Here is a 27,422-nt window from a genome sequence, read left to right on the forward strand (position 1 = left end):
CCCTACCTAAGTAATTGGGTTACAAGGAATGCAAGTTAGTGCATATACAGTATGAGCATAATAAAATGTATATAGTTCCACATAAATAATAATGTGCAATGCTTCTTTGGCCCTAATGTGATGGACTAGATGGGAATCTCAGTCTATTTATCTTAACAAGGAGAAAGCTAACAGGTGATTTGATCACAGTCTATAAGTCAATGGGGAGGAAATTTCTGATCAAAGAAGACTTTTTACTCTGGCAGAAAAAGATCCAATGGCTGGAAGCTCAGGCTAGAAATAAGTTACATTTCTTTAACAATGTAGGGTGGTTAGGTTAAGAAATAAGTAGATGTTAGATTTGGGATCTAAGTTAGCCCAAGTGTAGAGAGGGATGGGAAATTGAAGTTCCTAGTGTGAGAAAGTCAGAGATAAGTTGGAGACAGAGTGTTATGGGAAAGTAAGAGTTGACAAGGACAGGGCCCAGGGCTATGTTTTGTTACGTTTGAGTTATAACTGGTTTAAGCAAGGTCTTAATCAGTGTTTTGGAGAATTGTTGAGAATGTTTTATTAAAATGCTACCTATCTTGATAGTATGGGAAGGACATTGGTGCAAATGTTAATTTAAATAATGTGTAATGTAAACAGCCAATAAGAAGGTGGCGGAAGTATAATTATGTTAAAGGACAGTTTAATGTTAATTAGTATTATAATAGAGTATAAAAGTAGTAGCCTTGCTAAATTGTAGAGATCTGCAATTAACATCCGAAGGGTACCGTCACTCTGTTCTCAGTGATCACCCCTTAATAAACCATTCCATTTTCGAGTATAAGTGTAATTGTAGGATTGTGTAAGTGGTAATTGCACACCTGTTTGCTTAACTAATCATTTTTCTTTTTAATAAAGTTTGGTTGTATCATTCACAGGTTGCCTAGGGGGCCTGTACTAAGTAAATTTTCTGTAACTGACCTAGAGGCTCGAACCTGAAAACTAAGCTGGGTTTTATTGCACCCTTATCTTTAACTACTTAATATTAATTGGGGACATTTCAATATAAAGGCTACAACAGTGAGTGTAGTTAACCATCAGAACACCTTACCAAGGAATGTAGTGGATACTCCATCACTTGGAGTCTTTAAACCAAGATTGGCTGTTTCTTTCTAAAAGTTATGGGCTGGTTGCAAGAATCATTGGGTGAAATTCTCTGGCCTGTGTTATGCAGAAGCTCAGACTAGATGATCATAAAGGTCCCTTCTAGCTTTGATAGCTACGAATCTGTGACCTTATATGTCTCTTGTATCCCTAACATCAATTATGCTATGACAGTTCACTGAGAATCAGTATGATCCAGGGGGATTGATCAGTGCTCTGAAATTCTGAAAAGCAGGGATCTACTCCTGGCTTTGACACTGACCGGCTTCATGGTCTTGAGGATGTCACTTCCCTTGTTCTGTCTCAGTTTCCTGATTTCTAAAATTGAAGCTTTTACTTTGTGACTTAGGAAGGAAGGGAAAGACTTTGAAAGGCACAAAAAGGACATAGGGTGGGTGCCTAATCCTGTTTTTTGCCTTTGGAACTCTTTGTCAAAGAGCTCTATAGAAAGGCTTAGTATTATTATTGCATACAGGAAAACAAATATTGCATGTAAGGCTACTAGCTATACTAGCAACATTTACCCACCCTAACCCGTGTCCTTATCACGGTTCAGGGCTAGCTGCACCTTTGACGTCTCTCAATGCAGATGAGAGGCCTTGATCCTTTACCTGACTGGGGTGCAAACCCACAATTCTCCCACTCTTTAGACCCAGTCCCCGGTTTGCAACACCTGTTTACCAGCTGTGAGTGCTGAACAGGCCTGACTAGGTTCATCTGCCCTTGCAAGACTTCCCCATGCTTGACTGGTATGAACACAGTGACCCAAACCAGCCTTTGTGAAGCCAAGTATTTAATCTGAACAGCAGGAATCAAAGCATAACACAACAGCCGACATGCATCTGTCTGACCTAAAGCTTAGGTAGGCTTAATTTATCCAGACGGCTGGTCCTGGGGGGAACGGTCTGTACCCCTGCAGCCTCTGTGTCCCTCTCTCCTAAGCTCTAGCGGCTCAGATTTTCAACCACTCCCAAAGCTCCTGGTTTCAGTTTCTCACCTGTTGGTCCTCCCGTCTGTGGTTACCAGCCCCAGTGCTGAACCCAGCATGGTGGAGGTAACACTTTAATGGCACTGACGCCAGGACTGTCCTTAAAGTACCAGAAAACAGGGAGATATCAGGGGTTATTGTCTGCTTCCCAGCCTACGGTCTCTGGTCCGATTGGAATTAACCTCCTGACAGCCATCTAGCAAGCCACACAATAACGATCAAACACATAGATAATATTCATAAGATAGCACAGGCAACTCACATGTCCCTTACACCCCTTTCCGATGTTCATTCGAATGTTGAGAAGCTGGGACTTGGTTATCGACTTGCAGCACCTTTTAGATGACATTGCTGCCTAGTTATATGCCTTTTCCCCATTCACTAAAGATTACATCATTGCGATGATTTTCTTCCCGACCCTTTTGTGGATTGCTTTGACTCCCTCAGTGAAGAGACATAATAACACCCTCCACTAGCATTTTGAAATGTCTGTTGCATAAACAAAATTAACATGGGAACCTCAAGAGGGTTATGAATTTGGTAAAGCTTTAATGACAAAAAGGCTCTGGAGAAAAGTTCCAGTTCTTTCTTTCTTCAATTATTTTTTTATTTCTGTTCATAAAGAATCACACAATGAAAGTACAAAAAGGTAACTGTGACTTACAATTTGTAAACAGAAAAGGAGTAGTTGTGGCACCTTAGAGACTAACAAATTTATTTGAGCATAAGCTTTTGTGAGCTATAGCTCACTTCATCGGATGCAGTTTCAAATACCGCACACTACACGGGATCTCCAATATAGAGGTCTGCTCAAACCTAATTTTAAAGCCCGGCCTGAACATAACTAGGCCACAATCAATCCAAACCTGACCCCAGCCCGAGGGGGTCGAGTTGTTTTCAGACCTGACCTGACCAAACCCAACACTTGTAGTCGGATACTGTTGGATTCAGGTTGCCTTGAACAGTGCGCTGAGGTTTGGGGCTGGGGTGTATGCCAAGTAGACTGAGGTTCAGAGGGAGCCTGGGCAGTGCCAGGACTCTGGCAGAGGTGGATGTGGAGAAGGGCAGTGAGGAAGACCCTCACCTTTGCCACAGAGACACGCAGCAGACTGAGGAAGCAGTGGGGTCAGGGAACCTGTGGTGGTATGTTGTCCCCGCTCCCCCGCCCTGGCCACCCACAATATCTGCCTGCCCAGCTCCTTGCTACCCGTGCCTGCTATTGCTTTTGCACAACCGGCAGTGGGTCCTGCCCTGGAGGAGAAACAGCCCTCCTCCCTGTTCCCAAAATTACGTGGCTCTGCCCAGCCTCCCCTTCCACACCTACCCCACCTCCAGCCCATGCCTCCATGCTTCCCCTCTCCCCGGCTCCAAGGGAGTTGGGCTGGTGGAGGAGCGGGGGCTGGGTTTCACCATCTTACAGTTTGAGTTTTCATACCCAACCCAAACCTGACATTTGTAATTGGGTCCCATTGGATTGACCATCTCTACTCCAATAGAACTGAACCTTCGGTACATTAGAGGTCCTCATTCCTCTCTTACTCCAGTCACTTGGGTCACCTTATGGGAAACTGCGCTTCATTATGAAAGTCACCACTTTGTTCTGACCCTTCCCAGAGATCCTTGCTCCTCAGGCTGTAGATGAGGGGGTTGAACATGGGAGATATTGCTGTATGGAGCAGGGAGAGGACCTTGTTTAAATCTGGTGACTGTTTCCTATAGAGGCCCTAGAGACAATTATGATGGTCTGTGATGGGGTGGACTAGGCCCAGAGGCCCCCTGCTCGAGGCGTCAGGGTCCTGCCACACCCATCCCAGGAAAGGAGCAGTAGAGAGGTCCTCCAAATGGTCTAGAGTGGCTGTGGGGGAAGCAGCCAATCAGAAAGGCTGTAGGAGGTGGCCAGCCAGGGCCCAGGAGGGCCATATAAAAGGAGCCGCAGAACCAGATACAGTCAGTTCCTTGCTGGAGCCAGTGGAGTGCAGATGGGGGCTCCTGGCTGGCCAAAGGGAACTGCAACACAATGGACAGCTCAGTGCTGGCAGGGACTGGGGAAGTGAGGAAGAGTTTCTGGATGGCTGCTGGGCCTGAACTTGGAAGAGCCCTGAGCTAACAGTAAGGCATTGGTGAAGGCTGGGGCTGCGGGGAAGTGGCCCAGGGAACTGAAGGCAATTTTGCTAAAGAGACATGATGGCACATGACTGCAATTCTTAGGGTCCCTGGGCTGGGGAGTATTGGGTGTGTCTGGGTCCCCCACATAGGCCACTGGGGAAGGGCCTACAATTGGACAGCAGTAAACCCTCAGAAGGGGACTGAACTGTCATGAGGCCCAACTGGGGAGCTGGGGCCAGAACAGATTAAGAGGGTGAAACCATTGCCTCCAGGGAGGAAGCCCTGTGGGTACAGCCCAATACCAGGGCCAGGACTGTTTAAAGACTTCAGAAACACCCAACCAGAAGGGGATGCCCATGAGAGGTGGGAGCTACGCTGTTACATGGTCCCATAGGAAACAGAAACAACCTGGAGGTGTGAGGAGCAGGTGGAGAAGACTTTTCTCTTCCCTGAGTTATAAGGGATCCTTTGGATGATCAAGATGATCCTATAGTAGGAAGCTAGGGATAGTAGAAATGGGACCACACCCACAAAGGCAGACACTATGAAAGACAGAAATTCAACCAGGTGGATGTCAGTACAGGTGAGTTTTAACAGAGGCATAAAATCACAAAAGAAATGGCCAACCTCCTTGGAAGCACAGAAAGGCACCATGAACGTCAAAACCATCAATACTATAGGAGTCAATTATCCAACAGCCAGTGGCTAGCTGAAGACCAACCGTTGGGCCAGAGCGCCAGAGTGAGAATGACTCTGTCTCCCAGTGGTTAGGGCACTCCCTGTGGAGGTGGGAGACCCCCATTCCTGCTCCAATGACTATTTTATGTAATTGTTTATACAAAGATCTGTGGAATGTTACTGAAAAACAACTAGAGCAACCAAAGGAGGTTAACACTGTATTTATAGACTTTGCAGCTGCTTTTGACTGAGTGTATCGATCAGTGCTATGGACACTGCAACACCAGTATGGGATGCCCGAGAGCTTAGTGTGCTTTGTGGAGCAACTGTAACACAGCACATTTATTTGCGTGAGGGTCAATGGTTGTATTACAGACTGGTTTTCTGTAAAATCAGGAGTACGCCCGGGATGTCTTCTCTCACTTGCATCATGTAGTGTTCTAATACACTCTCCAATGACAGGGATGATTGAGGCCAAAGTAGGAGGTGTGAATTTTAAAGATTCATCAAGATTAATACATCTTGAGTATGTGGATTATATTGTCTCCTTGGAGAAACTACTGACCAACTACTTCTAAAGCTGGAGCTGAGAAAAACTGCAGAACCTATGATATAACCAAAGCTATGCATGTTCCCATAAAACAATAACAAATGCCCTGCTGATGCTGCATGTGGATGTCTTTGACATTAAATGGGTGAGTAGTTTTACCTATCTGGGTAGTCGGGTGACAGCTCAAGGTTCTACAGCTGATTGGTCTTGCGTCAATAGCATTTCAGCATCTTCAAAGGCTTCTGTAGGTAGCAGGATATCTGAATGAAAACTAAGAGATGAGTGTTCAATGCCATTGTGATGTCAACTGTGTTATATGGAGCAGAAACACATCCATTATAAACAGCTGAGTAGAAGAAATTAAACATTTTTTTCAGTGTTAAAAGTTACAGCGTGTTCTTAACATTGGTGTGTTTGATAATGGCACCAACGAGGAGGTACTTAGATAATCCCAGCAAGATGCGGTCTTGCATCATTTGGGAACAAGATGGCTGCAATGGCGGGGTCATGTCTGACGTGCAGAAGAAACTATGGTTTTACATAAAGTTTATAGAGCTGAGGTTGAAGGAAGTAGAGGCGTGGCTCAGAGCCGTAACTAGCAGCTCCTGACGTGGGATGGAGGCGCACGAGTCCCCTGGACTCTCACCAAATAGGGGTTTACTTTTTTTATTATTTATTTATTTATTTATTTATTTTACTTTTTATTTCAAGTTTTAAATTTTATTTTTTAAACATATTTTTTAAAAACATATTCTTTTAATTTACTTTATATTTCTTTTATATTCTGGCCAGTCCCTCCTGCCAGGCCCCTGACCCTTCCCCACCACCAGCCAGCCCTGTCTCCACTCCTCCACTCTGGCCAGCCCCCCCCAGCCAGGCTCTTCTCCCCAACTCTAGCCACCCCAGAGCATAACTAAACATTTTAGCACCCGGGGGTGAGCAAGCATACGTGTGCCTCCTAGAGACAATGAGGGGGCGGGGGGGCGGGGGCATGAAGGGTCACATTCCTCCCCTCCACCTGACTTCTGCCTTCCATTTAGCAGAGAGGTTTTCAAACTGTGGGGCATGGCCCCTAGGGAGCCTCCCAGCCCACTCGGGCACCTGGCTCTCCATGATATGGGAGCTGGGGTACTGGCTGGCTTGTCCGACATCTCTCCCTCCCCTGCTCCTCGAGCCAGGCTGCCTCTGTACGGCCAGGCACTCCCCAGACAGGACGGGTGACACAGCTCCGAGCTGCATCTCTGATGTGCTCTTGCCTCTGTCCCAAAGGAGCCTGGCGCCAGCCGGTGACACCCCGTGGAGCCGGCCCTTATGCTCCCTGAAGTGTTCCCTGCTCATCCCCTTGGGCACCTGCCTCTCAGCAGCTGGGTCACTCTCCCCGCACTCCCTGCATGCAGAGTGAGAACCGCCCCTTGCTCCCCTTGGCTGCCCTGCCTCAGCCCCATGGCTGCCAGGCTCACAGTCGCACAGTCGCACAGTCCGAGCTCTGAGCTCGGTCACACAAGCCCGGTGCCTAGCCCAGGGTCTGGGCTCTGGGGGCTGCTGCTAGCAGGACAGACTCTCTCCCGCCAGCTCCGGAAACGGAGGCAGTACGAATGGAGCGACCCCTAGGATTACCATATTTCAAGTTCCCAAATTGAGTACACCGTGTGTGTGTGTGTCCTGGGAAGGGGGTATTTGGTGGGTGCTGGAGCAGGTATTTGGGAGGTACTGGGAGGGGGTATTTGGGGGTGCTGGAGGGCAGCGTGTGTATACTGGGAAGGGTGTTTGGGAGGCGCTGGAGCTGGTATTTGGGGGGTGCTGGAGGAGTGTGTGTGTACTGGGAGGGGTATTTCGGGGGTGAGGGAGGTGGTAGGGTGGCTGGTGCAGGCCCGGGACGCAGCGCCAGCCCATCAGTAAGCACCTCCCTGCGGGCCTCTCCCCCCACACCCACCCCCAGGCCAGGGAGCTGTGGCCTGGCCCTATCACCTGGCCGAGAGGCACATGGTGGCTCCTCTTACTTGGCGGACTGGGCCAGGGCAGGGCGAGGTGGGCAGGATCTGGCAGCGGCAGATGCAGAGGAGGGACCAATGGGGGCGGGGGTGTGGAGATGGCTCTTTCCCAGAAATTTCCTCTTATTTCAAAAATCCACCCAGACCGAGGGCGGATGACAAAAAAAGAGGAAATGTCTGGGAAAACCCTGATGTATGGTGGTAACCCTGGCAACCTGCCCGCAGCCACCAGGAGCTGGGGGGTAGCCAGGGGCGTGTCTGACACACGCCTCCGCTCGGGCCCGTGGGCAGGCAGCCAGTGGCACTCAGCACTCTGTCCTCCTGCCGCCGTGGTCCTAGCACTGCAGGGAGAGTTTGCTCCAGCTGGGGTCAGCAGGAGCGGGGTGGGGTGCTGAGCACCCTCTGCTCCAGCTGACACCACTGGGCCCGATCCTGTGTCGCCCCACTTTTCTGCCCCTGCAGGCTTTGCGCCCCGCGTGGCTGCCCCACTCTTATTACGGCCCTGAGCCACCCCTCTACTTCCTTCAACCTCAGCTCTATACACTTTATGTAAAAGCATTCTTTCTTCTGCACATTGGACAGCACCCCGCTGTGAGGCTGTATGATTGAAATATAACCAAATATAACCAATATCAATGACAGTGCCACTGTTAGACAATTGCAACAAACCTTGTACAAAGCATGTCATGTAAGGTGTCAATGGAAAAGTTATGATTTGCTAAGTATGATTATCCTGCTTTTATATGCATGCATTGTTTTTGTAGCTAAATTTATGAATATTGTCTATGCACCGGTATCTTACATATGTGCTGTATTCCTGGGCAACACCTACCAGATAAGATTTACATCTAGGCTAGACAGCTTTGTGTTGATGGCCCATCAAAGATACTTAGCTCTCACAATAGGCTATAGAAGAGACTCATTGCTCCCAGAAGGCTCTTCCTGCAGACTCCTCAGCCTCCAAGGGGCCAATGGCTACCCCCTGTGAGTCAGCAAGTCATGTAAGGACGAACCAGCAGAGCAGCGGGGAACAGCAGAGCAGCGCACAGCAGGAGTTTGCCTGGGAGTTCGCCTGGAGGGAGCCCAGTGAGGCTTATATCTTGCCAACTTCTCTGAGGAAGCTCATAGTAGGAAGGTGATATGGAAGGTGGGGGGTTCAGCTGTTGTGACATGCACTGGATGTGCCATGTTTGTCTTTCTTCCACAGGACAGAAGCAACTTTGTCTGTACAAAGTGCAAGCTGGTCTCCATATTGGAAGAGAAGATTGAAGGTCTGAAGCAACAGATAACGACCCTGCGTTGCATACGAGAAACGGAGGATTTTCTGGACAAAAGTCAGGGTAGCTTCTACGGGCACAAAGCTCTAAAGATTTAGAACAGGTTGCACAGCGGAGCCAAGAGGCCAGTGAAGAAGCTTGGCAACATGTGACCTCCAGAAGAAGAAGGGGGAATGTCCGGGTTCCAGCAACGCGGACACAGGTAACTAACCACTTTCATGTTCTCTCCACAGGTACTATTGTGGAGAGTGGACCAGATGATATGTCTGGTGGGAGAAAGCAGAAGGAGATTCCGCTGGTTGGAAGGCATGAGATGCACTGTCCTGAGATGGGGGGTTTCACGACCACCACTCCCAAGAGAAGGAGGCGGGTGGTGGTGGTCGGGGACTCTCTACTCCGGGGGACTGAGTCATCTATCTGCCACCCTGACCGGGAAAACCGAGAAGTCTGCTGCTTGCCGGGGGCTAAGATTCGTGATGTGACGGAGAGACTGCCGAGACTCATCAATCCCTCGGATTGCTACCCCTTCCTGCTTCTCCACGTGGACACCAATGATACTGCCAAGAATGACCTTGAGCGGATCACTGCAGACTACGTGGCTCTGGGAAGAAGGATAAAGGAGTTTGAGGCGCAAGTGGTATTCTCGTCCATCCTCCCCGTGGAAGGAAAAGGCCTGGGTAGGGACCGTCGAATCATGGAAGTCAACGAATGGCTACGCAGGTGGTGTCGGAGAGAAGGCTTTGGATTCTTTGACCATGGGATGGTCTTCCATGAAGGAGGAGTGTTGGGCAGAGACGGGCTCCACCTTACGAAGAGAGGGAAGAGCATCTTTGCGAGCAGGCTGGCTAACCTAGTGAGGAGGGCTTTAAACTAGGTTCACCGGGGGAAGGAGACCAAAGCCCTGAGGTAAGTGGGAAAGCGGGATACCGGGAGGAAGCACAGGCAGGAATGTCTGTGAGGGGAGGGCTCCTGCCTCATACTGAGAATGAGGGGCGATCAGCAGGTTATCTCAAGTGCTTATATACGAATGCACAAAGCCTTGGAAACAAGCAGGGAGAACTGGAGGTCCTGGTGATGTCAAGGAATTATGACGTGATTGGAATAACAGAGACTTGGTGGGATAACTCACATGACTGGAGCACTGTCATGGATGGTTATAAACTGTTCAGGAAGGACAGGCAGGGCAGAAAAGGTGGGGGAGTAGCACTGTATGTAAGGGAGCAGTATGACTGCTCAGAGCTCCGGTACGAAACTGCAGAAAAACCTGCGTGTCTCTGGATTAAGTTTAGAAGTGTGAGCAACAAGAGTGATGTAGTGGTGGGAGTCTGCTATGGACCACCGGACAAGGGGGATGAGGTGGATGAGGCTTTCTTCCAGCAGCTCGCAGAAGCTACTAGATCGCACGCCCTGGTTCTCATGGGTGACTTTAATTTTCCTCATATCTGCTGGGAGAGCAATACAGCAGTGCATAGACAATCCAGGAAGTTTTTGGAAAGCGTAGGGGACAATTTCCTGGTGCAAGTGCTAGAGGAGCCAACTAGGGGGAGAGCTTTTCTTGACCTGCTGCTCACAAACCGGGAAGAATTAGTAGGGGAAGCAAAAGTGGATGGGAATCTGGGAGGCAGTGACCATGAGTTGGTTGAGTTCAGGACCCTGACACAGGGAAGAAAGGTAAGCAGCAGGATACGGACCCTGGACTTCAGGAAAGCAGACTTCGACTCCCTCAGGGAACAGATGGGTAGGATCCCCTGGGGGACTAACATGAAGGGGAAAGGAGTCCAGGAGAGCTGGCTGTATTTCAAGGAATCCCTGTTGAGGTTACAGGGACAAACCATCCCGATGTGTCGAAAGAATAGTAAATATGGCAGGCGACCAGCTTGGCTTAACGGTGAAATCCTAGCGGATCTTAAACATAAAAAAGAAGCTTACAAGAAGTGGAAGGTTGGACATATGACCAGGGAAGAGTATAAAAATATTTCTCGGGCATGTAGGAATGAAATCAGGAGGGCCAAATCACACCTGGAGCTGCAGCTAGCGGGAGATGTCAAGAGTAACAAGAAGGGTTTCTTCAGGTATGTTGGCAACAAGAAGAAAGCCAAGGAAAGTGTGGGCCCCTTAATGAATAAGGGAGGCAACCTAGTGACAGAGGATGTGGAAAAAGCTAATGTATTCAATGCTTTTTTTGCCTCTGTCTTCACGAACAAGGTCAGCTCCCAGACTGCTGCGCTGGGCATCACAACATGGGGAATAGATGGCCAGCCCTCTGTGGAGAAAGAGGTGGTTAGGCACTATTTAGAAAAGCTGGACGTGCACAAGTCCATGGGGCCGGACGAGTTGCATCCGAGAGTGCTAAAGGAATTGGCGGCTATGATTGCAGAGCCATTGGCCATTATCTTTGAAAACTCGTGGAGAACGGGGGAAGTCCCGGATGACTGGAAAAAGTCTAATGAAATGCCAATCTTTAAAAAAGGGAAGAAGGAGGATCCTGGGAACTACAGGCCAGTCAGCCTCACCTCAGTCCCCAGAAAAATCATGGAGCAGGTCCTCAAAGAATCAGTCCTGAAGCACTTACATGAGAGGAAAGTGATCAGGAACAGTCAGCATGGATTCACCAAGGGAAGGTCATGCCTGACTAATCTAATCGCCTTCTATGATGAGATTACTGGTTCTGTGGATGAAGGGAAAGCAGTGGATGTATTGTTTCTTGACTTTAGCAAAGCTTTTGACACGGTCTCCCACAGTATTCTTGTCAGCAAGTTAAAGAAGTATGGGCTGGATGAATGCACTATAAGGTGGGAAGAAAGTTGGCTAGATTGTTGGGCTCAACGGGTAGTGATCAATGGCTCGATGTCTAGTTGGCAGCCGGTGTCAAGTGGAGTGCCCCAGGGGTCGGTCCTGGGGCCGGTTTTGTTCAATATCTTCATAAATGATCTGGAGGATGGTGTGGTTTGCACTCTCAGCAAATTTGCGGATGATACTAAACTAGGAGGAGTGGTAGATACGCTGGAGGGCAGGGATAGGATATAGAGGGACCTAGACAAATTGGAGGATTGGGCCAAAAGAAATCTGATGAGGTTCAATAAGGATAAGTGCAGGGTCCTGCACTTAGGACGGAAGAACCCAATGCACAGCTACAGACTAGGGACCGAATGGCTAGGCAGCAGTTCTGCGGAAAAGGACCTAGGGGTGACAGTGGACGAGAAGCTGGATATGAGTCAGCAGTGTGCCCTTGTTGCCAAGAAGGCCAATGGCACTTTGGGATGTATAAGTAGGGGCATAGCGAGCAGATCGAGGGACGTGATCGTCCCCCTCTATTCCACATTGGTGAGGCCTCATCTGGAGTACTGTGTCCAGTTTGGGGCCCCACACTACAAGAAGGATGTGGATAAATTGGAGAGAGTCCAGTGAAGGGCAACAAAAATGATTAGGGGTCTGGAACACATGACTTATGAGGAGAGGCTGAGGAAAATGGGATTGTTTAGTCTGCAGAAGAGAAGAATGAGGGGGGATTTGATAGCTGCTTTCAACTACCTGAGAGGTGGTTCCAGAGAGGATGGTTCTAGACTATTCTCAGTGGTAGAAGAGGACAGGACAAGGAGTAATGTCTCAAGTTGCAGTGGGGGAGGATTAGGTTGGATATTAGGAAAAACTTTTTCACTAGGAGGGTGGTGAAACACTGGAATGCATTACCTAGGGAGGTGGTAGAATCTCCTTCCTTAGAAGTTTTTAAGGTCAGGCTTGACAATGCCTTGGCTGGGATGATTTAATTGGGGATTGGTCCTGCTTTGAGCAGGGGGTTGGACTAGATGACCTCCTGAGGTCCCTTCCAACCCTGATATTCTATGATTCTGTGATTCTATGTGATATGCTCATGTGACCCTTGACTCCATCTTTTGCCAGTAACTTTCCACAAACTGTTATGTGAGCTTTGTTTGAAACAGAAAATTTCCAGGCATGTGGCAAAGGTTGTAAAAGACCCTTGGGGTGACTACATTTTGCCTATTTCCTGCCCTGATTATCTTGACCATGGATTTACAACTAAAAGGGGCATATTGAACTATGGACTGAGGAAGTTACCAGAGAGACTTTACAAACCAGATGTCTATAACATCACTGCTACAAACCTGATATAAGGACATTCCAATTATTGTATGTATATGATCTATTAACCATTTTAATTCTCTTCTTCTTTTCTTTTACTAATAAACCTTTAGATGTTAGTTACTAAAAGATTGACAGCAGTGTGATTATTGGGTAAGATCTGAGTTATTGACCTGGCTATGTAGCAGATCTCTTGGGATTAGAAGAACCCTTTGTTTGATTAAATTGATTTTCAGTAACCACTCATCATAAAGCCTAGTGTCTGGCTGGTGAAACTAGGGATGAAATTCCTAAGGAGACTGCATCTTTGACTTCTTGTTAACCAGTGTAGTGAGACAGAAGTTTACTTTTGTTACTGGCTTGGTATAATCTAATGATAGAATAACCACCAGTTTGGAGTGAGTCTGCCCTATTTCTCAGTTGTTTGTCCTGAATCTGGTATTCTCAGATGTGACCCACTGAGGCACAGTGACACCTGTCATTGCAGCTATCTTGTTCTCAACTGATGCAAGAGCATATCTTGCTGGGATTATCTGAATACCTCCTTGTTGGTGCCATAGTCATAAAGTAAAAGCTTCAATTTTAGAATTCAGGAAACTGAGACAGAACATGGGAAGTGACATCCTCAAGACCATGAAGCTGGTCAATGGTAAAGCCAGGAATAAATCCCTGCCTGCCAGAATTTCAAAGCACTAATCAATATCCCTGGATCATACTGACTCTCCATAAACTATCATAGCATAATTGATGTTAAGGATATAAGAGACATATTAGGTCACAGATTCGTGGCTTTCAAAGCTAGAAGGTACCATTATGATCATCTAGTCTGAGCTCCTGCATAACACAGGCCAGAGAATTTAACCCAATGATTCTTGCATCAAGACCATATCTTGTGGTTGAGCAATAGCTGATCTTTTAGAAAGAAATGGCCAATCTTGATTTAAAGACTCCAAATGATGGATTATCCACTACATCTCTTAATAAATTGTTCCAATGGTTAATTACACTCACTGTTGTAGCCTTTAAAATGTTTCCAAATAATATTAAGTAATTAAAGATAAGGGTGAAATAAAATTCAACTTAGTTTTCAGGTTCGAGCCTCTAGGTCAATTACAGAAAATGTATTTACTACTGGACACCTGTTAAACACTTTGAATAATACAACTAAACTTTATTAAAAAGAAAATTGATCAGTTAAGCAAACAAGCATGCAATTACCACTTACACAATCCTACAATTACACTTACACTCAAAGATGGAATGGTATATCAATGGATGATCAGTCCACCGAGAACAGAGTGACGGTACCCTTTGGATGTTAATTGCAGATCTCTACAGTTTAGCAAGGCTACTGCTTTTATACTCCAGTATAATACTAATTAACATTAAACTGTCCTTTACCATAATTTGATACCCACCACCTTCTTATTTGCTCTTTACATTACACATTATTTCAATTAACATCTGCACCAATGTCCTTCCCATACTATCAAGATAGGTAGCATTTTAATAAAACATTCTCAACAATTCTTAAAAACACTGATTAAAGCCTTGCTTAAACCAGTTATAATGCAAACATAACAGTAACATAGCCCTGGGCCCTGTCCTTGTCAACTCTTACTTTCCCATAACACTCTGTCTCCAGCTTATCTCTAAATTTCTCACACTAGCAACTTCAATTTCCCATACTCCTCTACATTTGGGCTAACTTAGACCCCAAATCTAACATCTACTTATTTCTTAACCTAACCACCCTTTTGGCTATATTGTTAAAAAAATGTAACTTATTTCTAACCTGAGTTTCCAGCCATTGGATCATTTTCTTCCTTTTTCTACCAGACTAAAAAGTCCTCTTTGATCAGACATTTCCTCCCCATGTAGATACTTATAGTCCATGATCAAATCATCTTTTAACTTTCTCATTGTAAGATCAATAGACTGAGTTTCTCATCCAGTCCATCACCTTGGGGCCAAAGCAGTATATATTGTTGTATACAAAGCAATTGTATCATTGTTCATATGGATCTGTATACAACTTATTATGCTCACACTGTATATGCTTTAACTTCCATTCCTTGTAAGCCCAATTACTTGAGTAGGGTGGTGATAGTTTGAGAGAGAGAGAGCAGATTTTTGTTCTCTGTATCTGCATACTCTCATCTGCATAACCCTGATCACTAGTTATTATCTCAGCTGCTCATGACTCAACATCACAGCTTATGTTAGCAGGGACACTTCTGCAGCCAGATCAGAGGGTATGTTTTGTTTAGACTGGGAGCAAAGCACTCTGAATGAAGAAATGGGACTATGGCTCCTGGGTCCTCTGAAGCTAAACTGAGCCCAGGTCTGGGCTCCTGCAGGGCAAAGTGCTAGATTCATATTTCCATGCAGGCATTTTTCTATCTTGTAGTTAAGCTCATATGTTGTTTTCTGACCCATTGGACTGGAGCTAAAGCATCTAGTCCTATCGACCAAAATCTCATTCATACTAAAATCTGGGGCTGAAAATTTTCCTTCAACTGTTTTTCATTGGGATATTGGGATTTTGAGTATTTTTTTTTAATTTTCAAAAATGTGTCTGTGTTCAATGGAAAATTTCATTTTTTTCATCAAAATATTTTAAATTGGGAATGCAGTGCCTCTTAGAAGTTGTAGTTTTCGTTTTTGTGTCTGTATTCCCCTGGGGCTGGCATCCTCAGTTAGACTACACCTCCCATAATGCATCATGGTCTCTTATTTTAATAAGGGGAAGCTGTGCAATATGGAGTCCCTGTTCCTGCTGCATTATGGGAGATGTAGGCCAGATGGGGGATCCCAGCCCATTGAGGAGAGTGTGTTAACCAGGGTTTTCAGAAACCAAAGCAGTGGTAACTTACTTGTTTCTCTCCAGGCGGTGTCAGGAATAAATTGATGGGGGCACAGCTCATCCATCTGATAAATGATTGGTAGAAGCAAAAGTGCTTTTACCTAAAACTACTTTTTTATTAGATCTCACACACACATATGCACACACACACACATATGCTGTTGCAGTAGGTTTAAAGCATTTCAAAACATTTATATTTACCTAAAGTTAAGAAATGGTTTTGAGGGATCAGTGGCCAGGCTTCAGGGGGGCCCTGCTTTCCGTCTAGCTGCTGGGGAACTTAGCGGTCAAATCCTTGCCCAAAGACAGCTTTCTCGGACTGCTCCAAAGCACACTTCCTAACTAAAATATTTATAAATTTTATCCGGACAAAGCACATAACTCAGCCTCTAATAGACTAATAATTTCCTTAACAACAGCCATAACAATTCATTATTCTCCTTATCAGGAAAGCATTTCTATTCATAACAACAATAAAACGTACGTATTAGAGGCACCTAAAACCTAGATCATTATCCAAACATTCCTTTTATTTTCCTGGAATCTTCACTTCTTGTCCCAACCTCCCATTCTGATAGCAAAACTGCAAACATGCAGTTATTTGGCCATGCTTCTCAGGGCCTATGATTTTCCTAGCTATGTGATGTTTGGTTTTCAGCTGGCAGTGACTGAACATACAAAATTGCTGGCTGCAGTACTGTCAAGTTCTGGGGTAGCACTCAGGAATGTCAAATTCTTGGGTAACAGTTCTTGTTCTAGTTGTGGCTGATCAGAAGCTTCACACCCCATGTACTTCTTCCTGGGGAACTTGTCTTTCCTGGAGACCTGCTACACCTCAGTCATTTCCACCAGGTTGCTGGCTAGGTTCCTGGTAGGGGATAGGATAATCTCCTTCAGGGACTGTATCACATAGTTATTTTTCTTTGGTGCTTTGACTTGCATAGAGTGCTTCCTTCTTGCAGTCATGGCTTATGACAGTGACTCAGCCATATGGAACCCACTCAGCTATAAGTTATGATGTACCTCAGGGTCTGTCTTCAGCTGGTATCTGCCTCCTGGATGCATTAGTAGTGGGGATGGTGCCCCAGCTAAACTTCTGCGGCCCTAATGAAATTAATAATTTCTTCTGTGACATGAAGAGCTGCTCAAATTGTCCTGCAGAAAAAGCCCCCGGCAGATATGATTGTCCTCATCTCCTGCTCCCTGGTAAGCCTGGTCCCTTTCTTCTTCATAATTGTGTCTTACATTCTTATGCTCTCAGCCATCCTGCGAATTGCCTCCTCTGCCGGGAGGCAAAAGGCCTTTTCCACCTGCGCCTCTCACCTGCTGGTGGTGAGTCTGTATTATGGGACCATCATTATCATGTAAGTGGCACCATCAGTGGAGTGGTCCCCAGCTTTCCATAAAGCTCTGTCACTTATGTACACGGTCATCACCTCAATGCTCAACCCCATCATCTACAATCTGAGAAACAAAGGGGTGAAAGGGGGGCCTTCAGGAAAGTCATGATGCAGAATTTAGGCATGATTTAGGGTGTGATTTTCAGAATGGCCTAAAGAACTTTGGCACCCAACTCCCATTGACAGATCAGTGCCTAATTTCTTTAGGTGTGTCAGGGTTCCCTCCCCACTTTGAACTCTGGGGTACAGATGTGGGGACCCGCATGAAAGACCCCCCAAGCTTATTCTTACCAGCTTAGGTTAAAACTTCTCCAAGACACAGATTCCTTTCTTGCCTTGGGATCGCTGCCACCGCCAAGTGATTTAACAAACAATCAGGAAAAGGACCACTTGGAGTTCTATTCCCCCAAGCCTACACCCCCTTTCCTGGGGAAGGCTTGAGCATATATCCTCACCAATTGGTTACAAAGGGACTACAGACCCAAGCCCCCTGGGTCTTAGAACAATGGAAAAATCAGTCAGGTTCTTAAAAAGAAGGATTTTATTTAAAGAGAAAAAGGTAAAAGAATCACCTCTGTAAACTTAGGCTGGTAATTAATCTTACAGAGTAGCAGAAAATTGAAAGAGCACAGAGGAACCCCCTCTAGTCTTAGTTTCAAAGTTACAACAAAACAGGGATAAACCTCCCTCTAGCAAAGGGAAAATTCACAAGTTGAGAAAACAAAGATAAACTAATACACCTTGCCTGGCTGTTATTTACAAGTCTGAAATATGAGAGACTTGTTTAGAAAGGTTTGGAGAACATGGATTGATATCCGGTCCCTCTTAGTCCCAAGAGTGAACGGCCACAGAAACAAAGAACCCAAAACACAGCCTCTCGCTCTCCCCCCACCCCCCCCAATTTGAAAGTATCTTTTGTCCCCATTGGTTCCTTTGGTCAGGTGCCAACCAGATTACTTGAGCTTCTTAACCCCTTACAGGTAACGAGGAATTTAGGCTACCCCTATGGTTATAACAAGGTCACTTTAAATAACCTAGCCCAGATCTCAACAGAAATATGAAGATCACCTACAATCTTAACTGGATTTAACGATCTCTTTGATTGGGCTTTTCTTCTTCCCTCACGTCACTGAGGATTTCACAACACTGGGCCTGAAAAAATTCCTGTGAAGTTAGAGGCAGGAAGTTTGAGAAGGGACTTTTATCATTTGGCCCTTATTGTCCAGCTAGATTTGAAGTGTCTTTACATGGTTGCAAAATGAAATGTGGACACTAAACTTTGGTGCCTTAGACGTTTCTAAGATCTTTGATTTCCGTCTCGGTCTTTCCTCCATGCACACAATAACAGTTCCTCCTCCGAGCTTTATCTACACGGAGACTCACGCAAAAAAGCAGAACATGCAGACAAAACGTCGTGCACAACCAAGTATTCAAGGTTGGAGGGAGGGTAAAGCAGCTGTTCACATGTTTAAACTGAGTCCCTCTTCTCAGTCTGAAACAGCATGGCACTGCATAGCTGAGGCCCTAATATTGGAACTAATCCTTGACAAAATATGAAGTCTGTCTGAGATTTTCAAAGGAGCCTATGGGAGTTAGGCACCCACACCCAACTGTAATTTGGGTGCTTAGTTCCCTTCACTTCCTTTGGGAATCCTAGCCTTCCTGGTTGCCAGATGCCAAGGCAGTTGTGGCTTTGGAAGTACTGGCCATCACCTCTTCCACCAAGTGTAAAAAAGCCAAGTCAACCCCATAGCCTTACTTCAAGAGGCAGGATGACCTTATCATGTTCTTCCCTTCCTGTGGGCTTCCCAGCCCCCATATACAAATGGAGCTTTCATTGTTTTGGTTCCACCATGCTTAATTTACGTAGGAGACACATAGACTGCTGCCTTCTCTCTTTTCTGGGAGGCAACCAGTTTCTCCCTGTTTGGCCACAGACTTTAAAACAGAATATAATTAAGGATCCATATTTCCTCATATAGTGTTAATACATACATTTCACAATGATATTAACCACAAGGGTGTCATTAGCTTTCAGAAAAGACCTCACTCTGTCGACTCTTATAATACAGTAATATTGCTTATCACTTGAGGTTCAGACCCCCTGTCTTTAAATGGACCAGAAAACTTGCCAGAGTGATCCAGTGGATCAAGTGGAGAAGAAAGAAATTGATATCCAAACATGAAAGCTCCTGGTGATGCACAGAGCATTGGATATCAATCAAGACTTGGACAGGCTTCACATCTGATGATGTGATGGAGGAAAAAGGTCTGCTATCTGTGGAGGAAGCAATTGACAATGAAGAATATAACATCAAATTATATGCAGAGTCAACCAATTTAAAGATCATCTGATCGCGATAACAAGTGATGACCAAGCTGCATCACAGCCCAAGAAAGCATGAAAGAAAGGAGAAAGCTAATTGCCAAAGAAAGGGTTGAAAGATTTACAAAGAAATGAATGGACAGACAGTGGTGGAGAGGGATCAAACCCATTAGTGAGAGAAGTTTAACAAACTTGTGGCTTGAAGAAAGATACCTCAAAAGAGAGACAGAAAGCGTGATTAGGAGAGCACATGAATATGGCTTAATGATGTAGAAAGCAAAATTGAATGACAAAACTGCAGAATGTGTTCTGAAAATGAAGAGATGGGGAGCCTGTGTTGAGTTCCTGCAGGAGCCTGACTGGGAGAGAAGATATGAATGGATGCAATGCGGTTGCCAAGTGTCTCCCTTGGAGCCTCTGTGGCATATATGGATTGAAGCAAACCATGCACTATTACAACCACCAAATTGAAAATGCTCTAGAGAATGAAGGGATCTGGCAATTGTCACAGACTGAACAGTGCAAGCAAAAAGGCTGGACATAGTTGTGGAAAAGAAGACAAACAAGACCATATTGACTCATATTGCCAGACCAGCAGACAGACACATAAAAAAAAAAAACAATAAGAGAACATATCAAAGTAGGAAGAACTTTGCCATGAAGAGGAAACATTTTGGAAAACTAGAACACAGATCATAGAATCATAGAATATCAGGGTTGGAAGGGACCTCAGGAGGTCATTTAGTCCAATCCCCTGCTCAAAGCAGGACCAATCCCCAACTAAAGCATCCCAGCCAGGGCTTTATCAAGCCTGACCTTAAAAACCTCAAAGGAAGGAGATTCCACCATCTCCCTAGGTAACCCATTCCAGTGCTTCACCACCCTCCTAGTGAAAAAGGTTTTCCTAATATCCAACCTAAACCTCCCCCACTGCAACTTGAAACCATTACTCCTTGTTCTGTCATCTGCTACCACTGAGAACAGTCTAGATCCATCCTCTTTGGAACCCCCCTTTCAGGTAGTTGAAAGCAGCTATCAAATCCCTGCTCCTTCTTCTCTTCTGCAGACTAAACAATCCCAGTTCCCTCAGCATCTCCTCATAAGTCATGTGTTCAGTCCCCTAATCATTTTTGTTGCCCTCCGCTGGATGCCTTCCAATTTTCTCACATCCTTCTTGTATTGTGTGGCCCAAAACTGGACACAGTACTCCAGATGTGGCCTCATCAGTGTCGAATAGAGGGGAACAATCACATCCCTCAATCTGCTGGCAATGCCAGCAGAGTTAGGTGCTGATCTCCCAGTGAAAAACAATAGAAGTCGGGCACCTAAATACCCTAGGTCCAGTTGAAAATCTCAGTGCCTCAGGGTGGGCTGGCCCTTTAAGGGGAGATGGGCTCATCCACACCTGTGCCATGTCATCTGATCCCAGGTGAGGGTTTGGGTTAGGGCTGGGTTAGATCAGTGACCAGGCATGGGAGGGAGCCTGATCCATCAGAATGAGGGGCACCAGTGGGTAGGACAGACCTAGGGGAGATCTGTCTGGAGAGGCCATGGGTCTGGGATGGGTCTGGCAGAGCTCCACTGCTCAGAGATCTGAGAAGCAGAGAGAGCTGAGCCTGATGCCCTGATCCAAGAGTAAAGGCTAGAAGAATTTCAGGGATCAGGAGACTCCCCCAGGAGATCCAAAGGGGACCCAGGGTCAGGGAGGACTTGGGAAGAAGTTCTCCACGGCAGCCAGAGGAGATGCCTGGCTGGAGGGATCTGCACTCTTGGGCAGGAACAGAACCCATCAGAGGGACTTAGGAGCCCAGGAGGGTCATAATGGCCTAGTGAGCCTGGAGAAGGCAGCCCCTAGATTCTGGCTTTTAACTGTTATTCGGTGTAAATAATCCAAACCCCAGAGGGGAGAGTAATTCCAATGCACCAATTGCAGTGGGACATTTGACTCGGGAAGGAGAGGAATTGGGGCAGTGGCTGGGTGTGAAAGCAGTTTGGGTAAGATCCTGTTACATGCAGCCTTTGGCTCTAACCCGGACCCTAATCCAGCAAAGTGCTTAGGAATGAGTTTAACTTTAAGCTTTGAAAGGACTACTCACGTAGTTAAAGTTAAGCACATGCCAAATTGGTTTCCTGAACCAGGGCCTTTGTACAGGATATTCAAGGGCGGTGGGGAGGGCGGGGGTTAATTCGTAATCATGAGTGTTCAGCATGGATCCTCCAATGATATAAATTCTCTTTGAGCTATTGACTTCAACGGCACTGTAACAATTTACACCATCTGAGGATTGGCCTCTTCATTTTTAAGCTTTCTAATTCTTCAATTTATCCAGTCAAAGAAAAGAAAGAGTGTGTTGAAAATGTATCCACATGAAAGAGCTCTAAGTTCACACACCCAGTACATAGGATGAGGTGCTTGTTAATGAGCTGTGGAGTAAGAAATATTCATAGACATGCTTTGGTGAATAACGTTTAATAAAGAACACTTATAAGAAAATCATTATCTGGACATAGACAGTCATGGCAGGAAAAGCTGCACAAGAATTAGCATAAACTAATTCATAAACAGAAATATAGCATTATGACATAATTAGTTTGTGCATTAGGACAAGGAACGGTCCCATCACTATGTCTGTCTAATCACATACTCCTCTTTTATCTATCATATACATAGTTTACACAACAATCCACAGAGAAGGAATAATAAATAAATAAATAAATCAACCAAATTCTGAGCTCCTTTCTCATCTTGTGAGCAGATCGACCCAGGATGCCGCATGGAATCCAGATCAGTGCAAGTGTTGGCACTTTTCCATTTACATCAAAGTTAGAACAAAATGACCCCAGACAAGTAACTTACACCAGTGTTTAGGTTACCATTGAATTGAGTCGGGAGACATTGAGCCAGAATCTCATCAGTATTAAACCCTTGATGTCAATGGAGCTACTCTTCATTGGCACAGGTGTAGCTAAGATGGGAATCTCACACTTACATCTCTGGCCCATTCGCTTTCTCCAGGCTGCCTTTAGCAACATTTGGATCCCTGTGTATATTGGCTGTTGGCCAAGTCCTGACCCCTTTGAAGTGACTGGCTTTAGCCCAGTGACTTCAATGGGATCCAAATATGGCCTTATTATCCAGAGTCAGTTCTTCTTCAGGAAACACTGGAGTAAGTTTCTCTTCAAAAAGGCCTTCTCACCATAGCAAGAATGACATAGATTTTATTTATTTACATTTACATTAATAAAAAAGAAGCCTAGCTCAGGCTCTAGGCATGTTAAAATTAGTAATTTCAACAGGAACTCAGTCATTCAGACAGCTACAGAAACTTTTTCCCCACCCCTTCATCTTTGTGGGAAGCAAACCTTCAGCTCTCTCAGAAAACCCAGTCAAAGCAATAATACATTGCTCTCCTGAATACATGACAAATTACTGAAACCCCCATAATGACAGGTTTCAGAGTAGCAGCCGTGTTAGTCTGTATCCGCAAAAAGAAAAGGAGGACTTGTGGCACCTTAGAGACTAACAAATTTATTTGACAGGTTTCAGAGCAACAGCCGTGTTAGTCTGTATTCGCAAAAAGAAAAGGAGTACTTGTGGCACCTTAGAGACTAACCAATTTATTTGAGCATAAGCTTTCGTGAGCTACAGCTCACTTCATCAGATGCATACCGTGGAAACTGCAGCAGACTTTATATACATACAGATGTATGTATGTATATAAAGTCTGCTGCAGTTTCCACGGTATGCATCTGATGAAGTGAGCTGTAGCTCACGAAAGCTCATGCTCAAATAAATTGGTTAGTCTCTAAGGTGCCATTATGTATATAAAGTCTGCTGCAGTTTCCACGGTATGCATCTGATGAAGTGAGCTGTAGCGCACGAAAGCTCATGCTCAAATAAATTGGTTAGTCTCTAAGGTGCCACAAGTACTCCTTTTCTTTTTGTAAATTTATTTGAGCATAAGCTTTCGTGAGCTACAGCTCACTTCATCGGATGCATCTGAAAATGCATTTGTTAGTCTCTAAGGTGCCACAAGTCCTCCTTTTCTTTTTGTGAAACCCCTAGGTAGCCAATCATTTCCCTCCCCACCCCACAAAAAAACAAAACAAAATCATAAAAGCAAATTGACCAACTGATAAAACAAAACAATAGCCAGACGAGCTAGCTGTTACAATCTGGCCCAGTACCCAGTTGTATAGTCACTCATCTCATGAACGCGGACCCAATCACTGGGTGGCATGTTCTTCCAAGGTAATTGTATCTGGGTAGAGTCTCATAGTTGTTTCTAGCTCTGGGGCTGTAGACACCATTCCTGAGCTCAGAGCTCTGGTCTGACACCCTTCCTTTGGCCACTGGGAGGCCCCTGTCCAGCTGCCTTAGAGCTCAAAACCAGTGTCTGAGTTCCTCCAAGCCCCCAGGTCACTTACACACACTCTGCCAGAGCTTCATCTAGGCTGTGCTCACTCTGGTTGAACCCCTTTAAGATGAATGTGACAAGAAGGAGAGGAACATGGGTTTAGCAAAGGTATTTCTTAACCACAGAAACTTTATGCATTACGCCCTCGAGTGTTACAGATCTTTGGAAAGAAGATGGTCCTGAGACACCCCCTCCCCTAGTCTGATCTCATCCATTCTGTGAGTCTGAGGTTTCAGGATGGGCAGAGTCCCTCCCGCGCTCTTGCTCCTGCAAGACTTTCCTACGTGTGGGCATGGTTGGCCCCTCTCTGCATAGAGCAGAACAGCACTCTTAAATAGGCCCCTGTCACTGTGCCATGGGTTCAAACAGTGAAGTTCCATCTCCAACATTCATTCGTGTGGGCCCCCTGTATAGAAAAATCATTTTTTTGCATGTGGGAGGGCAAGTAGTCGAAACACAACAAAACTCAATGGCCTCAGACTCTCGCCTGGATGGCTCTCAATGAGGTCCTCCTATGATGGTGTCAAACACCTTTCCCAGGCAGGGCAGCTGTCTGGAAATCAGCACAACAGGCTGCCATTGAGGCAGGCCAGACTTGTGCTGTCACCATGCCAATATTTCCACACACACTACAACAGAGTTTACAGTTTGACACCATCATACCCCACTCTGTCACACAAGCAAACAATTAACCAAAAGCCATGGCACCCCAAGCAGAGTTTATGCCCCAAGAAAGAAGACAGAGAGACTTCATGAAGTCCACTGGGGACTTGATTATAGCTATTCATTTGAGGTGGAAGGTGCTCGGATGATGGGTGTCAGTACAAAAAACATGATAGACAGATAGGTAGAGTCTGATCTTATTTACACCGGTGTAAATCTACAGTAACTCCACCGACTTGAGTGGTGTTTGTCTACATTTTTACCTGTCTAAATACACCTTTCTGCATAAGCAAATGACAAAGTATGTTCTCATGGAGTCGATAATGTCATCAGAGGATTACATTTATAAAGAAACACAGAATGAAATCACAACCAAAGGGAAAAAATGGACAGTTTATTTTTGGTGGATAACATCCTCGCTATCAGTTTCCTCAATGCAGCTTTGATCTCCTTGTTCCTCATGCTGTAGATGATCGGATTCATCACTGCTGGCAGCACAGAATAGAGAACAGCCACCACGAGATCCAGAGTTGAGGTTGAGCTGGAGGTGGGATGACTGTAGGCAAAGTTAGCAGTGCAAAAGAACAAGGACACCACAGTGAGGTGAGGGAGGCAGGTGGATAGGGCTTTATGCCAGCCCTGCTCAGCAGGGATTCTCAGCACCATGGTAAAGATGTGAACATATGACACAATTATTAAAACAAAGCAACTTGAAGCTAAGCACACACTAAAGGCAATAGCCCAAGTTTCACTGAGGTATGTGTCAGAGCAGGCGAGCTTGAGGAGCTGGGGGATTTCACAGAAGAATTGATCCACCATATTGCCTCCACAGAAGGAGACTGCAAACGTGATCCCAGTGTGGAATGTAGAGTAGAGAAAAACACTGATCCAGACACCAGCTGCCATTTGGACACAAGCTCTCCTGTTTATCACTCTCTCATAGTGCAGAGGTTGGCAGATGGCGACGTATCGATCGTACGCCATGACAGTCAAAAAAGCAAGATCTGCTGAAACAAAAAAGACAAAGAGAAAAACTTGGGCAACACATCCAGAATAAGAAATTGACCTGATGTTCATGAGCGAATTCGCCATGGATTTGGGGACAGTGACAGAGATGGAGCCAATGTCTAGAATGGACAAATTCATCAGGAAGAAGTACATGGGGGTGTGAAGATGGTGGTCAAGGACAACAACGGTGATGATGAGAAGATTCCCAATCAGGGCTGCCAGGTAAATCACTAGAAACACCATGAAATGTAAAATCTGCAGCTCCTGAACATCAGAGAATCCCAGGAGAAGGAACTCGGTCACGGTGGTTCGGTTGGACATTTTCTTCCTCAGTGTGATGGCTGTGGAGGGAAGGAGAAGGGCAATGGTCAGGATTATAGTGACAGAGGAAATGATCCTGATTCTCTTTCTGTAATATCTCATAATGTGATGTCAATGGTGTACAGCACTCATTACTTCCACTGTTGAGGAGTCACAAGTGCTCTTCACCCATCACTCAAAGCAGTAATCCGGTGCATTATCACATTAGTGAAAACTGGATTATTTCACTTAAACTCAACGGTGCTCGGTCAGTTTACACCATCTGAGGCTCTGGCCTTAAAAGAAATGCAGTATGAAGGATGGAACAAAGTATAATCCAAATCCAACAGTTCTAGCCAAGATGGTTACCTATTGTGACAAACAGCAAGCCCACAACTTGGGCATGAAACTAACATACTAAAATGACAGCACAGCCCGATTCCCACTTTCCAGAGAAATACGACATTGACTCACCCAGATTCCTATGTGGCAGCTCGTCTGTGATGATTTCTCCACATAGACGGCCTGCTACCTATTTACAGATTGATTTAGGACACCAATCCCAGCTGCACTTCCATCTCTGTGTGATGATGGGCTAGTAGCATCACTCAGTTACTTCTAGGTTGCATTATTTCCCTCTGTGACTTTATGTCTATGTTGTGCAGGTCAGTGGCAGTCAGGAGACTTGGGTTCTGTTCCTGGTTCTGCCACTGATCTGCTGGGCGACCTTGGGCCAGTTACTTCCCCTCCCTGTGCCTCTGTATCTCCTCCCTCCCTTTCTCTGCCTTGTCCATTAGTACTGGAAGCTTTTAGGGGAGTGGACTGTGTCTTATTATGTGTATGTTCTGTGCACTGCTCAACAGCACTGCCATTTAACTGGCAGCAATATAGGACAGCAGATATGGTGCTAGAGCAGGAGATTGAGGTTCTAATCCCATTGACCTTCTGTCTCTCCTTGGGCAGTGTCAAGATAGAAAGGTTTTGTCTAGGGGCTTCAACTCTGTCTTTTAGCATCATGACACTTAAAATATATTCTTTGGGGCTATCGACTTGACTGCACTCAGTTTAACCATCCTGTAGCTATCCCTTTGAAACAGTTGCAATAGAGCGAATGGGTTTGAAATTGTGGTATTAGCGGAAAATCTTAATGTTCCCTATCCTGGTGCAAAGTTTCCAGTTCCAGGTAGACAGACATTTTCTGCTTTAATTATTTCAAAGGCAAATTGGGTTTTGAATTGAACACATTTTCATGGAAAGTCTCTGCTATCCTCGATATATATTTTGTTTTTCCAAGGACAGCAGAGGCTATTTTTTTTTTTCAGTTTTCAACAGCTTTTAGTTAAAATTGTTTTCTTCTCAGTTGCCACGATGAAACAAATGTTTGAGTTTTCACAGTTTCTATGAAAAATCAATTTTTGCTGCTGAAAAATAAACAAAAAAATAAGTCTGATTGGTGCTAGGTATTTGATTAAATTGATAGTAAAACTCTTCAAGAGTTCCAATTCTCATGCATATTTATGTTCCCAGATGTGCCCTATATATCAATACCCTAACATATTTAATTGAAATAGGAAACTTACTTTGCTGGTTTTTGTAGAATTTTTCCCAACTTGTGATGC

At 45.3% G+C, this 27,422-nt stretch overlaps 1 protein-coding gene and 1 pseudogene across 2 annotated transcripts in view; one reads left to right on the plus strand and one right to left on the minus strand.

The window, feature by feature from the left end:
* Positions 1-17,220, plus strand: part of LOC311530619 (olfactory receptor 5AP2-like) — a 404,829-nt pseudogene extending 387,609 nt beyond the window's left edge. The window contains exon 2 of the transcript in view: positions 16,478-17,220. The product of the transcript in view is annotated as an olfactory receptor 5AP2-like (transcript). The remainder of the gene's footprint in view (positions 1-16,477) is intronic.
* A 7,641-nt stretch (positions 17,221-24,861) lies between these two features.
* On the minus strand, positions 24,862-25,824 carry LOC311530597 (olfactory receptor 14A16-like; the record flags this gene model as incomplete). Its single annotated transcript, XM_084647414.1, has 1 exon — positions 24,862-25,824. The coding sequence occupies one exon, from the start codon at positions 25,822-25,824 to the stop codon at positions 24,862-24,864; it is 963 nt and encodes a 320-aa protein (XP_084503540.1).
* Positions 25,825-27,422: the final 1,598 nt, after the last annotated feature.

Source organism: Lepidochelys olivacea, assembly GCF_965140295.1.
Source record: "Lepidochelys olivacea isolate rLepOli2 genome assembly, chromosome: 14".
NCBI lineage: Eukaryota > Metazoa > Chordata > Testudines > Cheloniidae > Lepidochelys > Lepidochelys olivacea.